Raw genomic sequence first — 13,445 nt, forward strand, 5'->3', positions numbered from 1 at the left:
TGCATACAACAGTGAGAATCAGCTGTACCATCCATAGTAAATATTTTAATGGATTTAGAGCAGCTGGAACCGTTTTAAATGTATCACTTATAGACTGTGTAGGAGAAAAAGTAGATGACCATCACAGCTTGAGTCTCAAAGGAAATATTTCAAAAAGCAGGTCATTTTTATTGTAGTATAAAAACATATAGCAACTGTAGTGGGTCCTGTAGTTTCAACGTGATATGTGTTAGATGTGTCTTGTTAATTGTTGCACTACACTTGCTGAATGGCTTTCCTGCCACATAAAAGAAGACCTGTTCTCAAATATTCCCTGTGAGACTCAAGTTGTGACAGTCATATACTCCTTCCTCTACATTCATTATCCACCGGCTTCGGATTACGACTTATGCACCTAATAGAACATGCAGTAAGAACAGGAGTAGGATATACTTATGAGCTGGAGTACTTTTCATAATTTTTATATTCACATGGGGGATTTATCACCACTTTCTACTACTAATTTTTGAAACTTTTTTGTCTCAGTGAAGACATATTTGTTTCAGTTGAGAAAAAGTTTCAATAAGAAGTAGAAGAAACCAACACCGTGATAAATCCCCCCCCCCCCAGTTTATAGTTTATTCATTAAGTGGATCTATAAAAAGACAGATGCCAGACGTAAACATCCTTTTTTCATAGATGATTTTACCCACGGCTGTGTGCTGGTAGCCTTAGATGGTGCCGCTTTGTTTCTTTTGTTACTTTCATATAATTTTTAATGTTTTCCAACTTTCCAGTTAAGTGCACAGAATGTTAAATATGCTGATATGAAGAACAATTTGTCCTTACAGAGAACAAGCATTTCAGTGGTTCAGTTATTGTCTCATAGATTTAAAGGGGTGTCCAGGAAGAAACATCAATGGGCGATGTTCAGGATAGTTTTAATAGAAGTAAAATGTTACTCCAAAGTGAAAAACACTTGGTGAAAATACCGAAACACATGTACAGTGTTATGATTTGGTGTACTTCTAAAATCCAACCATTTTTAACATAGGCTTTCCTATAGGACTTGATGACTGTCAGAAGAAACAAAAACGTTGAAACCACTTTGATACAAAAACAATGCTTGAATTTAATGGTAATTTCTTTTTATAAACACTTATAAACACTTAAATAATAAAATAAACAATTTACAATTATTGGCAAAGTCTTGAAAAGGGAAAGAGGAATGTATTTATGCACAAGTAATGTTGGCTATAACAGAGTACAAAAATTTTGAAGATTATGGCCAATGGCCATTTATCACTATGTGCCTGTGTAATGTGCAGAGGGCAGGAGATTCAGGAATTGTGGCATATGTTCTTCATGAATCTGGCGCCCCCTGCACTGCTCCGACAGAGTGCGGCAACATTATTTTGGTACATCTTTAACATTGGACATGCAACACATTTCTGTGGGACTCTGCATGATAAATGTGGCGCTCCTTTGTGTGCACATATGTGGAGTTGACACTTCTTAAATACATGTGCAAGCAGTTTGCACTAAAAAGTACGTGCAAAGTGTGTTGTAAAGTATTTACATACAATGCTATCATCATAGAGATAGATATAACATGTTTCTTATTTTTACTGCTTTGTTTATCTGAAAGTTGGTTTTCCAGTTCAAGAATTTTAAAAATGTCTGTGACATTGCTGAAGTTTTTATGCCTTAATTGAGACCGTATCCTCAAATTGGCTTGACATAAAGAAGTAGTGTTTCTTCTATATCTTGGTGTCCCGGATTCTCTTCCAGGCATTGATACTTTATCCTGTAGACCGAACAAGTTATAGCATTCAGTCCACACTCATAATTAATAATAGCTATTATGCCATAATTTACCTGTGAAGAGAAAAAATAAACTTGTTTTATTATAATTTAAAAAGTATGTTATTGATTTTTAAATATTTGTTAAACATAAAACTCGGATTTCTCATAACATTTAATTCAACATATAATTTATCAAGTGCAGGCGGTCCCTGGGTTACAGACAAGATTCTGTAGGTTTGTTCTTTAGTTGAATTTGTATGTAAGTCGGAACTGTATATCTTAAAATTGTAACCCCGGCCAAATATTCTTTGGTCTCTGTGACAATAGGAATTTAAAACATTTGGATTGTCATAAAAACCAAGATTAACAATAAATCTTTATTGAAGACACCTTATCAACATATTAGAGCACATTTACTTACCCGTCCCGTTGACGCAGTCGATCCGGAAAGTCCGTCGAGCATTCGGAGCTGCCGCGATTCACTAAGATCGTGCATCAAATTCCCTGCATGTGTCGCTTCCCCCGCTGAACTCCGCCAGAGTTCACCTTCTTCTTCCTGGTGCATGTGAGTGCTGCGACACAATTTCATTTTTAAATTCCGTGGTTTGTCCGAATCAATCGGGCTTCTCCGACGGCCATGCCCCATGGTTTGTGTCGCATGAAAGCCGGGGCAATTCAGGGAAACCCGACAAAAATGCGTCCGACGGACCCTTAGTAAATGTGCCCCATTATCAACACGAAGGGCCGTTTATAACTAGGGGTCGTCTGTAATTCGGGTGTTCTTAACCCCTTAATGGCCACCGTATCATCTTTTTACGGTGGCCATTCTTCTGATGAACCGACTTCATCAGTGATTGATGCCAGCACTGACTGTGGGTGTTACTGGTGGGTGTTTGCTGTAATATGCAGCAAACACCCACCTTGTATGGTAAGGGCTCAGCCTGTAAGTCCTCTCCATACAGCGGCGACTATGTACTATACTAAATAGCCCTGTGTGCTATACACATTTGCACCCAAATTAGCAGAACACATGGCTTTACACCTTTGAAGTACTCATTGTGGCGCATTTACTAAGGGCCGAGATCCAGTTTTCTGTTGGAATTTGCACCTTTCTAGTGCAAACTGCTGGCACAGATATTTAAGAAAGGTTTGCACCACATTTGCGATGTTCATTCAGACCGTGCGCCAGATTTAACATGCAAAGTCCGACAGATATGTGTTGGATCTCTATGTTAAAGGTGCACTCTGTTGAAGCAGTGCTGGGGTGCCCGATTCATAAAGAACTGTTCTTAGTAAATGTGCCCCATTGTAATATGCAAACTATTATATCATCAACATAACATATATTGCTATAGAAGTCATTAACATATTTTGCTCTATTAATTCAGATAATATAGGGATACAACAATTTGGTAACTAAAGACATCTTGATTGACACCATGGGGGTTTTGATCAGCTTCTATATTGAGCCACCGATGTGCCACCGCTGTTTAGGTGGTGAAGCACTTTTAAACTAAAGACAAAGACTGCTGCCACGTTTGCGTGTTGAGTTGCGTTTTAAAACGCCACGTGCTTATGCAGCCTCAGGCTGCGTTCACATGTGGAATTTACATTGTGTTGTGAAATGTAATATAACAGCTGAGGAGAGGAGATTTACCTAATCACATTGCCCTGCGCCAATCCTATTTAGTGTGGGGGTGGCATAAGGAGGGAAAATACCTATTTCAGGGCTTGTATGCCACAATTTTGTTGTATGAGCCCTGATAAATATTCCCAAGGAGTCTGCCGATGCTACGTTCACATGTTCTGGAATGATTGCATATGCGTTTCAACATTGTTTATGTGCAAAACTCTGGCTGCTTCTTACTGATCTATTGAAACACATATGGGATTGGACCAATGCCCTCCCTGTTCGCCTGGATTGCTTTCTGAAAGATTGTGAACGGGAGGACCTATAAAAAGTCATATCTCACTTAGAGCTAGAAACATGCCCCTGAGCTAATTTTAAAGGTGATCATCTCATATTTAAAAAGGATGGGGATTCCGCTCACTACACTATAACACCAGGTCTATTGCTGCTAGAGCAGTGGCATGATTTTAAAAGCCAGATTATCACCTATAAAACCTTTGCACTCTGCTCTATACATGTACGGCGCAGAGTTGCTGAGGCTTTATGAAGAGGGCTCTTCATCAGAGTTAAGGCTGTATGGCTTCTGAAGATTCGTTACAATGAGCCAGTGGCTCAATGTAATGAATACGGTGTGAAAATGCCATATACTTCAATACAGTAGTATTGCAGTATATGGTAGGAACAATCACACCATCTAGGGTTTAAGTACCCTAGAGGGTCGAAAAAAAAAGTTAAAAAAATAAAAAAAATTCAAATCACCCCCCTTTCCAAAGAACTAATACAAATCGTAAAAATAAAACAGAGTAAAACAGTAAAAATCACAAACATGTTGAGTATTGCCGTGTCTCTAAATGCCCGATCTATCAAAATTTGAACCCCAAATGTGAGATAATTAGGGAGTGGCAATGAGTTACTATGATAGTCTTGGGTCATACAAGGACTATTTTTTTATGTGTAAAATCCCCATATACTGCCATACTACTGTATGGTAGTATCTGGTAGGATCAATAAGACAACCTAGGGTTAATGTAACCTAGCGGGTCTGGAAAAAAAATGTAAAAATTCAAAACATCCCCCTTTCCCTAGAACTGATAAAAATATAAATAAACAGTAAAAATGATAAACATATCAGATGTTGCCTTGCCCCAAATGTCCTATCAAAATATAATAAAGGTTATTCCTGGTGTTTAACATATTAAAGGGGTTTGCCCATGAAATAACATTCTCAATTTTCAATCCCCAAGTGATATGTACACAATAAAGATCATTTTCAACCCCTTTCTTTGCATCTTTATTTAGTTTTATTGCAGTTTTGGCTCTTATCACTCAGTGATTGTCAGTGTAAAATTCCAGAGAGTGGCCAGAGACTCTCTAAACACAATAGGGTCCCTGTAGTGCTGTAAGATAGAGTGTGCTGCAAGCAAAGATGTCTGCCGACCCTAAAGTCAGAAGACCCATGGTCAGAAACCAGGTACAACTGAATTGATAGAGACAGGTTGGAATTATATCTGTGAAATGCTGCATTTTTGTTAATAACAGTGAATTAAAGAATGTGTTACTTTGTTATCCTGAATACATGTAAGAAACATGTCTTAGTGGGAATACCCCTTTAACGGAAGATAGCGCCAAAGTCGAAAATGACACTTTTTTGCCATTTTGCAAAATATAAATCATTTTATAAAAAGTGATCAAAAGGCCGTACAGTCCTCAAAATGTTAGCATTGAAAACGTCCTCTCATCTTGCAAAAAAGGACACCACACACAGATCCATACAGTAAAGTATGAAAAAGTTATTAGCGCCACAAGATGGCAAAATGAAGAATTAATTTTTGTACAGGAGGTTTAATTTTTGTAAATGTATGAAAACATTATAAAACCTATATAAATTTGGTATTCCCGTGACCGTACTGACCCAAAGAATAAAGGAGACATGTCATTTGGGGCGCTCAATGAAAGCTGTAAAATCAAAGCCCACAAGAATATGGTGCAAATGCGTTTTTTCATCATTTTCACTGTATTTGGAATTTTTATGCTTTCACATGAAGAGAAGGGTTGGGCTGAAAGTACTTGACTGAAGGTAGGAGACTCTCCATCCTACAACCTGAGCCCCCCTTCACCAACAAAGGGCAACCTAGGCAATCACTTACCCCTGATCCCTGCCACACAGATCTATAAACATATCCAGTTCTGGAAAGAAAAGGCTAGTTTTTACTAGAATGGTGTCAGATGCCTTTTTATGGTTAAAATAATATCAGACATATCACTGAAAAGATGGTAATCTAAATAAATTGATTCACACGTTGGACTGGGATGCTAAGGGACCATTACTAAAATCTTCGGGGCCCGCCATTGCATAGCTGCATGTACTGTTTGCTACATAGTCTATCCATATAATTTTATAAATACTTCGGATGGTTGAGATGCTGAACATCTATATGAAGTAAATTGAGAAAAACCCTGTCTAGCACTACTAATGCAGGGCCTGGGGGCCCACCAATTTTAGGTGCCCTTCGGTGGATCGACCTGTTCACATGTGGGTTCACCTGGGTCCAGGTCTTGCTACCATAACAGATGAACTGTAAATGTCACTATATAACTTGTTTGCCCTTGTTTTTTCTCTTCCAGTCAAAACTGCAGTGAATAAGCAATTACAGATTCTCATCTGTGGCAGATTGTAGTCATGTTGTGAATTTTCTAAATCAAAATACTAAAATCAGTCAAACATACATACAAACATACATGCTCTTTACATGAATATATTTTTAGCTGGAATTTAAAGTAGATATTTTTGTGGCTTGCCTTTCTTCTACATATAAACCAAGAATACATTTACAAACACCCCTTTCAATCTGTTTAATGTGCAATAGAATAAAATAGCACTTTTCTATATTTATGATTAATGTATCTAAAATGGAGTCAAATTCTTGGAAAAAGTGTTCTGCTTTATTCTATGCTAAAACTATGGATCCAGTACTATAATTTATTTGTTACTTAGCTAAGGAATTATAAATAGAATTACATATATACTATGTAAGTTTTCTAGTACTTTATGTGTTCCAGATATCATTATAAATCAATAAACTGTAAAATTCCTACCTTGAACTTTTATTAAGTAATATAACAGCTCCTCTTTTGATGTTGAGGTCAATAATAGTTTCATATTCTCCCAATTCTCTACCATTGTAGGAAAAATGCTTCTTCCACGAGGAGATTCCTTGTTTTACAAGTTTGACTCGAAGGTCTTTTATAGTGTCCGTTGGCCTGACAGTCACTGAAAACATCTGACTTTCTTCGGGTACATGAACTAAGATCTCAAACTTAACCCAATTTAAACTTAATCTTCTTAGCTTTTCCATATTAACACGCTTTAGACATTTTGAAACAGTAAGGAGGCCTAACCTTAGAGAAGAGCGTGAATAAATTAATGCCTGGTGTTTCTTGTCTGACTGGTACTGACTGCATTCTTTATGTGTGCTAACTTGCTTACTAGGCATGTGAAGTCCTGCTGAGATGTAGGTTCACACACTTGTATAATTACATAGATACTTTCATGTTATCTGTCCCATTGTTAACATTCATTCACAGGATAGTAACAAAAAAATAACCAGTGTAGGACCTAATCACAGAAATTATTTAGCTTAATGCATTAAATAGTTTCCCCTTCTCTGTCTCAAGTGCCTTCATTACAAATTTAAAGTGCAAATTTGTGGAAAAAGTAGTAATTTATGATGGGGACATATTGAAGAATCGCTGCTGTTTAGGTAATGTTGTACACCGATGCATAATGATAAAACGCTGAATTGAAGGGGTATTCTCATTTCAGCAAATTATTATTATTACTTTTGTGATAAAAAGTTATACAATTTTCCAATATACTTTCTGTATCAGTTCCTTACAGATTTCTAGATCTATGCTTGCTGTCCTTCTATGGTTACTACTAGTGGACAGAAATCTGACACAGCTGTGTGTTGTAATGAGCAGTGCACCTGTGTGACCGTGGTCTGATTTCTGTCGCTTGGTAATAATCTTAGAAGCTTTCCATAGAATGACAGCAAGCAGAGATCTATCACACTCGCATTGCAGATCACTTCAGAGTCTGATCAGGGTGCGATCAGGGTTTGTTCAGTGAAAAACTGACATTTTTCATCAGAGTTCAATCAGTTTTCAGTCAGAGTTTGTTCAGTGTTTCAGTTTTTCACGCGTTTTTCACACGCAGATAACACACGTGAAAAGGACTCACGACTGAGCTCTATCTTTTCTATGGCAATTGATTGCACTTGCATTGGACTTACATTTGTCTCAGAGTGCAATGCGCTTTGATGCATCTCCATAGACTTGTATGGTGCGTTTTTCACGCACGTGACTAGCAAAAGTAGAGCATGTTGAACACGCGTTAAAAAAAAACATGTGTGTGTGTGTGTGAAAAAGAATGCAAGTCTGAAAAAGTCCATTGATTACAATGGGTCAGAGTGCAATGTGCACTCTGTGCGTCAAAAGCATGCGCAGAACATGCGCGTAAAAAACGCAAAACTTCCAAATGGAATTGATACAGAAAGTATATTGGAAAATAGTATAACTTTTTATCATAAAAAGAATGTCATTAATTTGCTGTAATGGGAATATTATTTTGTATATACACTGAAAAACATGATGATGAGATACTGTAGTAATACTGTATATACAAAGACAGAAGCGAAAAGTCTGGACCCCCCCCCTTTGTGCACACTTTTAGCCTACCCTACCCATCTTTGGAGACCCAGGTGCTGGAAAGAGTGGCAGAGCCGCATGGGTGCATCAGCACCCCTCCTGCAGCGCGCTCCAAAGTCCCGGCCGACAGTTCCAGCAACTGGCCCGCTACACCTTCCATCCAGCCCACCCAGATAGATGAAACGCCGGCTGAAGAAGTGATTCCCTGCAGCGTGCCGGCCCCCGGAGAAGAAGAGGAGCAGCTGGCTGCCGGCGCCGAGTCCAGCGACAAGGTAAAAGACCAGCAGGGAACAGCATGGGCGAACCTCAACGCTTCCCTAAGTAAGTGGCGCAGCGATGCGGCACTTTCCCCTGCCCCCCCCCCCCCTTACTACCTCCGGAGGTCTCAAATAGGCCTCAGCCTCCCACTAGGCCCTTGGCCCCGAGTAAGCCCCTGGCCCCAAGTAATCCCCCTGCCCCGACTAGGCCCCCAGCCCCGAGTAGGCCCCTTGCCCCGAGTAGGCCCCCGGCCACGAGCAAGCCCCCGCCCACAAGTAGGCCCCAGGCCTCGTGTAGGTTCCAGGCCCCGAGTAGGCCCCAGGCCTCGAGCAGGCCTTAGGCAGGCCCCAAGCCCCCCCCCTCCCCCCCAGGGCAGGCCCAAAGCCTACACCCCCCATCCTCCCTCCCACAGTAGGTCCTGGTCATCCACCGCCTATTTCCCAATCCAGGAGGCCCCCAGGGCCTTCCCTCAGAGCAGGCAGCATGCTCCTTGGCCTGAACCCCCCCCCCCCATGCCCACCGGCCTACCCAGCCGCATTTTTCTACATCCCTAAGCAGGTCACACTCTCCACAGCCCCCTAACTCCTTTAATGCCATCCGCCAAAGTCTTGATGTTACACTTCTCCCAGTTCGCAGGGATTCCTGGCATACATCCTCTAGGGACCATCATGTCAGCTCATTTGCCTCTCAGAGGCCATACCACAGTCATATGGGCGATACTGGTTCTGAGCTCTCCTCCACAGGTCACAGCCGCAGAAGACGCCACCGTTATCGCTACGACCGATATCAGAGCTCCTCCTCATTCGGTTCAAGCGGCACGCTTTCACGAGCAGGATCATCACTCCTGGGATGCAAATTGCCGGCATGGATCGTCCCAGTACCAGCCCAAGAGTTCCATAAGAGCTTCTAGCCACCGATCTCCCAGATCGTCTATGAGCAGACCATCGCCACCAGCTTCTCACCAGTCCAACAACCGCGACCAGAAGCCTTCAGCAACAGCCTCACAGAAGACAATTGAAGGCGAACGAAGATCATCACCAGCTGCCTCAGCCCACCCACAGCCATCAATCACCACAGCTCAACCCATCAGCGCAACCAGCGCAGACGACAGCATCTGGTGAGTTCAGTGGTCTTCTTTCTTGGTCGACCATTACCTCACACAAAAACACAGCAGACATGATCACTTCAAGTCCTTCTTAGCACAGTTAGAAGGTAGTCAGGCTAACCCAGGGGGAGGGGATGCAGCTCAGGTTAGCGCTAATCCAGTAGAATGATAGTTCTTCTTATGACCGGAGCTCAAAACCCAAATGACGATCCATGCACGATTCCTCCTTATTAATGTGTCAAACACAAGGGATCACTTTCAGGGATAAGTCACCGTTCAGACCAGAAACCGCAAATGTTTTCACTCCTGTCCTAGTCTCCTCCACTCACTGTATATGACACTGGAGTGTCCTCCACACTGACATATCCAGACATAGTGTAGACAGTTTCACAATTTTAAAACTTTTTCTATAAGTTTTACTCACATATATAGATAAAAAATGCGCATATCAAAAGTAACTCCATGAGGACGCCAATCCTTGCCCGAACCAGGGTTTCGCTTCTATGCTTCTTCCGGGGCATGCCTGAACGGTGACTTATCCCTGAAAGTGATCCCTTGTGTTTGGCACATTAATAAGGAGGAATCGTGCATGGATTGTCATTTGGGTTTTGAACTCCGGTCATAAGAAGAACTATCATTCTACTGGATTACCTAATAGTGGGTGTTTGCTGGATCCATCTAGGACCGTTGTGGATAGCTCATAGGACCACACAATACTATTAGCGCTAATCCAGGATCAGGGATCACTTTCTGGGACACTATGTTCTGCGCAGTTTCCCCTTTAGGTACCTGTGTAGATAAAGGAAAAAATTAGGAAGGGTGATTACGTGGACATATGGTCCCTGTTAAATGTCGATCATATCATGGTCGACAAAGGACCTGCACCGATTCCAGGTCATCCCGGGCCTGCTGAACTTTGCTTGCAAAGTCATACCCATGGGTCGTGCCTTCTCCCGGAGGTTGTATCTAGCTACAAAAGGCACTATAATCATTTTATTAGGGTTACCAACCCACTGAAGGAGGACCTGTCAGTTTGGCAGGTGTTCCTCCAGGATTTTAACGGTTTGGGCATCCTTCAAGAGACGGAGGTCGATAGCTGCTCACTAAGCCTTTTTGTCTCTTCTTGCCCCTCTCACGGCTTTGCTGCCATCTATGGTAAAAAATGGTGCAGGGGTTCTTGGCCCCTGGAATGGTCACAGTTAGGAGGTACTAATTACTTAATTCTCCTGCAAGTTTTTCCATTATTGGTAGAAATTGGATAGAATTAGGTGTTTATTAGTTTTATTTTTAAGTAGAATAAAAGACTTGCAGCAAGAGTTACATTCCTTTCTTGGACTATTTAATTTTGCTACCAGAGTTATACCGATGGGGCACGTTTTTAATAGTCGTTTGTATTTCGCAACTAGAGGTTTAAAATCACCAAGAGCTCATGTTAGATTGTCTCAGTCGTTAAAAGAGGATTTGAGCATGTGGTTGGAATTTTTGTCAAAATTTAATGGGCACAGCTGTTGGCAGTAAGGGTTTTAAGACTCTCCTGCTTTCAACTTATGGACTGATGGAGCAAGCAGTGCAGGTTAGGGTGCACTTTGGAATGACCGTTCGTCTGTTAAGAAATGGCCCGAATCTTGGATTAAGAACAGAATAGTGAGGAATATAGTTTTGTTGGAATTATTTCCTGTTGTTGTTTCTAACAACAATGTAATTTGGGGGTAAATATTTTAGAGATTGAAGGATAGTGCTTCATACTGATAATCAGGGTGTTGTGTTAATACATTGTCATCTAAATGTGATATGACTGTGAATTTGCTGAGATACTTGGTTCTCTGTTGCTTGCAATGCAATATTTGGTTAAAAGCAAAATACCTGCAAGTTTCAAAGAATGTAATTGCCAACTCATTGTCTCGGTTGCAATTTCAGCGTTTTCAGCAACTTGTCCTGGAAGCGGAGGTGGAAGGAGTTCTGTGCTCTATGCATCTTTGGAACCTGATTTGGGATTAATTGTTAATAAAATACAATGTTTTTTAGCTCCAAGTACATGGGTATCATTCTGTTATTCAGTTCATGTAAATTAATTTAATTCTGATATGTCCTTGAGTCTGTTATTTGTATGCGATTTAATTCAGAGGCAGCGTAGTTATGCTTCTATTACAAGAACATTAGCTGGCATTTAATTTTTCTTTAGATTCATGGATAGGCAGCCCCTGGCTGAGTATTTTCCCATCAAACAAATGTCGAAGGGTCACCGCAGAGTGGTTTCTCCAAGGGATGCTAGACACCCTATATCGATTGACTTGTTATCAAAACTGGTGGAAGTTTTTTTCCTAAGGTTTGCTTTAATTCTTATGAAGCTTGGTTGTTTAGAGTGGGCTTTGTAGTAGCATTCTTTTCTGCTTTTAGAGTTAGCAAGCTAGTTTGCAAACGTAAACAGTGGTGTTCCGGGATTTTAATGGAGGACATAGTAGTGGAGCAGTATTCAGCTTCTCTGCTACTCAGGAAATCTAAGACGGATCAGCTGGGAAGGGGTAAGTGGGTCTCGATTGGGTGATAACTTTTTGTGTCCGGTTTTTAATCTGCAATGATGGTACAGGTGTAGGCCGCAAGTGGCCGGCCCTTTGTTGGTGCACAAAAATTTGTTGCATGTAACAGTTTACCAATTCAATGCTGTTTTGCGTAACTGTTTAGTTTATATGGGCCTGGATAATTTAAAGATTTCATCACATTCTTTTCGTATCGCGCTGCGACTGAAGCCGCATACCTCACATTAAGCGATGCAGTGACAAGAAGAATTGGTATATGGGAATATGGGCATTTTAAGTTGTGTAGAAGACCTTATTTGTTATTACCCAATTAATGTTTTGTTATTTAGGTTCCCAATTATTTGTGTGGATCTTGGGCCATTGGTTTATTTTTTGGGCAAAAAAAAGAGCTGGAAGACGATGCTACATTGAAAATCTATTTTTTGACCCTGATTTGTTAAACATATTTTGGTTTGGTATAAGAGGTTTGAGATGGAAAAAGGTAATTGTGGAGGTAAAGAAGTTATTGAATATTGGGCCTATTCCAAATGTTCTGATCCCGCATGTGGGAGGTAATGATATAGGCAAGGTCAGAACATTTGAGTTATTATGGGAATTAAGGAAAGAGTTGGCAATTTTGAAATGTTTACTTCCTGATACAGTTTTTATTTTCTCAGAAATTGTTCCGCACCTACTTTGCCGCGGGAAAAGTGGGTATATGGAGAATATTAGAAAAAGAGTTAATAGGACGATGCAAAAATACCTTGTTTGGGTGGTTTTGTATATTGGTACGTAGATCTAGAGAGTTTAGTTGGCGGCTTGTACAGAGCTGATGCATCTCTCTGATGTGGGCATAGATATCTTTAATGTTGGGTTGCAGAACATGATAGAGCATTGGTTGTAATGTTTTATTTTTGGGGGGGTGCCTCTCCTGTCTAGGGCTTGTTGGGGTTTTGTTTCCCAGATTATGCTGGGGAGACTAAGTTATATACTATTGTTATGTTCTTAATCTATTTATTCATTTAATAAAATTATTGATTTAATTATTTATTTTGGTTAACCCAATAATAAAGCATTTTTAATCCAACATGGTTTATGGTGTTTTTTTTTGGGGGGGGGGGGAATTATTAAGTTTATCTTACAAGTAGGATTTGTGTTACAATGACAGATATGATTATGTTATACTGTAGTAATGCTATATATACACTGACAGACATGATGATAAGATGATGTAGTAAGACTGTACATACACTGACAGCCATGATGATATATTATAGTTATACTGTATATACACCAAAAGATATGATGATGAGATACTGTAGTAATACTGTATATTACACTGACAGCCATGATGATATATTGTAGTTATACTGTATATACACCAAAATATATGATGAAGAGATGCTGTAGTAATACTGTACATACACTGACAGCCATGATGATG

General features: G+C 40.3%; 1 protein-coding gene across 1 annotated transcript; it reads right to left on the reverse strand.

Moving 5' to 3' along the window:
• Nucleotides 1–1,126: 1,126 nt before the first annotated feature.
• TINCR (TINCR ubiquitin domain containing) lies at nt 1,127–6,857 on the reverse strand. The gene is made up of 2 exons (XM_072126548.1): nt 6,512–6,857; nt 1,127–1,857 (listed from the first exon to the last, which is right to left on the reverse strand). Exons 1-2 carry the CDS (start codon nt 6,769–6,771, stop codon nt 1,854–1,856), a joined length of 264 nt encoding a protein of 87 aa, XP_071982649.1. The 5' UTR covers nt 6,772–6,857; the 3' UTR covers nt 1,127–1,853.
• Nucleotides 6,858–13,445: the final 6,588 nt, after the last annotated feature.

This window comes from Engystomops pustulosus, chromosome 1 (genome assembly GCF_040894005.1).
Source record: "Engystomops pustulosus chromosome 1, aEngPut4.maternal, whole genome shotgun sequence".
NCBI classification, from domain to species: domain Eukaryota; kingdom Metazoa; phylum Chordata; class Amphibia; order Anura; family Leptodactylidae; genus Engystomops; species Engystomops pustulosus.

Bases quoted from the DNA above. Each gene is read 5' to 3' on its own strand.
- TINCR (XM_072126548.1), bottom strand. From the start codon at position 6,771: ATGGAAAAGCTAAGAAGATTAAGTTTAAATTGGGTTAAGTTTGAGATC.